At 57.7% G+C, this 471-nt stretch overlaps 1 protein-coding gene across 1 annotated transcript in view; it reads left to right on the top strand.

Annotated features, from left to right (window-relative positions):
• LOC121351794 (latent-transforming growth factor beta-binding protein 4-like) overlaps positions 1-230 on the top strand; it is a gene marked incomplete at its 3' end in the record, with an annotated part of 1,767 nt that extends 1,537 nt beyond the window's left edge. Inside the window, exon 2 of the mRNA XM_041464162.1 lies at positions 105-230. Coding sequence (XP_041320096.1) covers positions 105-230 — 126 coding nt within the window. The remainder of the gene's footprint in view (positions 1-104) is intronic.
• Between the last annotated feature and the right edge of the window lie 241 nt (positions 231-471).

The raw sequence follows: 471 nt of genomic DNA, 5'->3' as shown, positions 1-471 counted from the left end.
GAGCGGCAAAAAAACACACGGGGGGGGGGGGGGGGGGGGGGCCCCGCCGAGGTTTGGGACCCCGAGCGGAGCCCCCAGACCCAATTGGAGACCCCTCCCCACAGAGGGGTTCCGGGAGATCTGCCCGGCCGGGCCCGGCTATCACTACTCGGCCTCGGACCTGCGCATCAACACCCAGTTCCTGGGGCCGGGGGTCCCGCTGGGGCCCCCCCGGAGCGCCCCCAGCCCCTGTGAGCACCCCCAAAAATCCTCCCGAGCACCCCCAAAAAAATCCCTGAGCACCCCAAAAAAAACCCGGAAAAAAAAAGACCAAAAAACCATCAAAAAAAGTCAAAAAAAAAACCCCAAACGACAAAAAAAAAGTAAAAAAAACACCCCAAAACCACCAAAAATAAGAAAAAAATCTCCTGAGCACCCCTAAAAAATCCCTGAGCACCCCCACAAAACATCCAACACACCCCCCAACACCCC

This window comes from Pyrgilauda ruficollis, unplaced genomic scaffold, assembly GCF_017590135.1.
Source record: "Pyrgilauda ruficollis isolate IOZ18807 unplaced genomic scaffold, ASM1759013v1 scaffold1727, whole genome shotgun sequence".
Classification (NCBI taxonomy): Eukaryota; Metazoa; Chordata; class Aves; order Passeriformes; family Passeridae; genus Pyrgilauda; species Pyrgilauda ruficollis.
The sequence above is the reverse complement of the archived record's forward strand: the minus strand, read 5'-3'. Positions and strand labels throughout refer to the sequence as shown.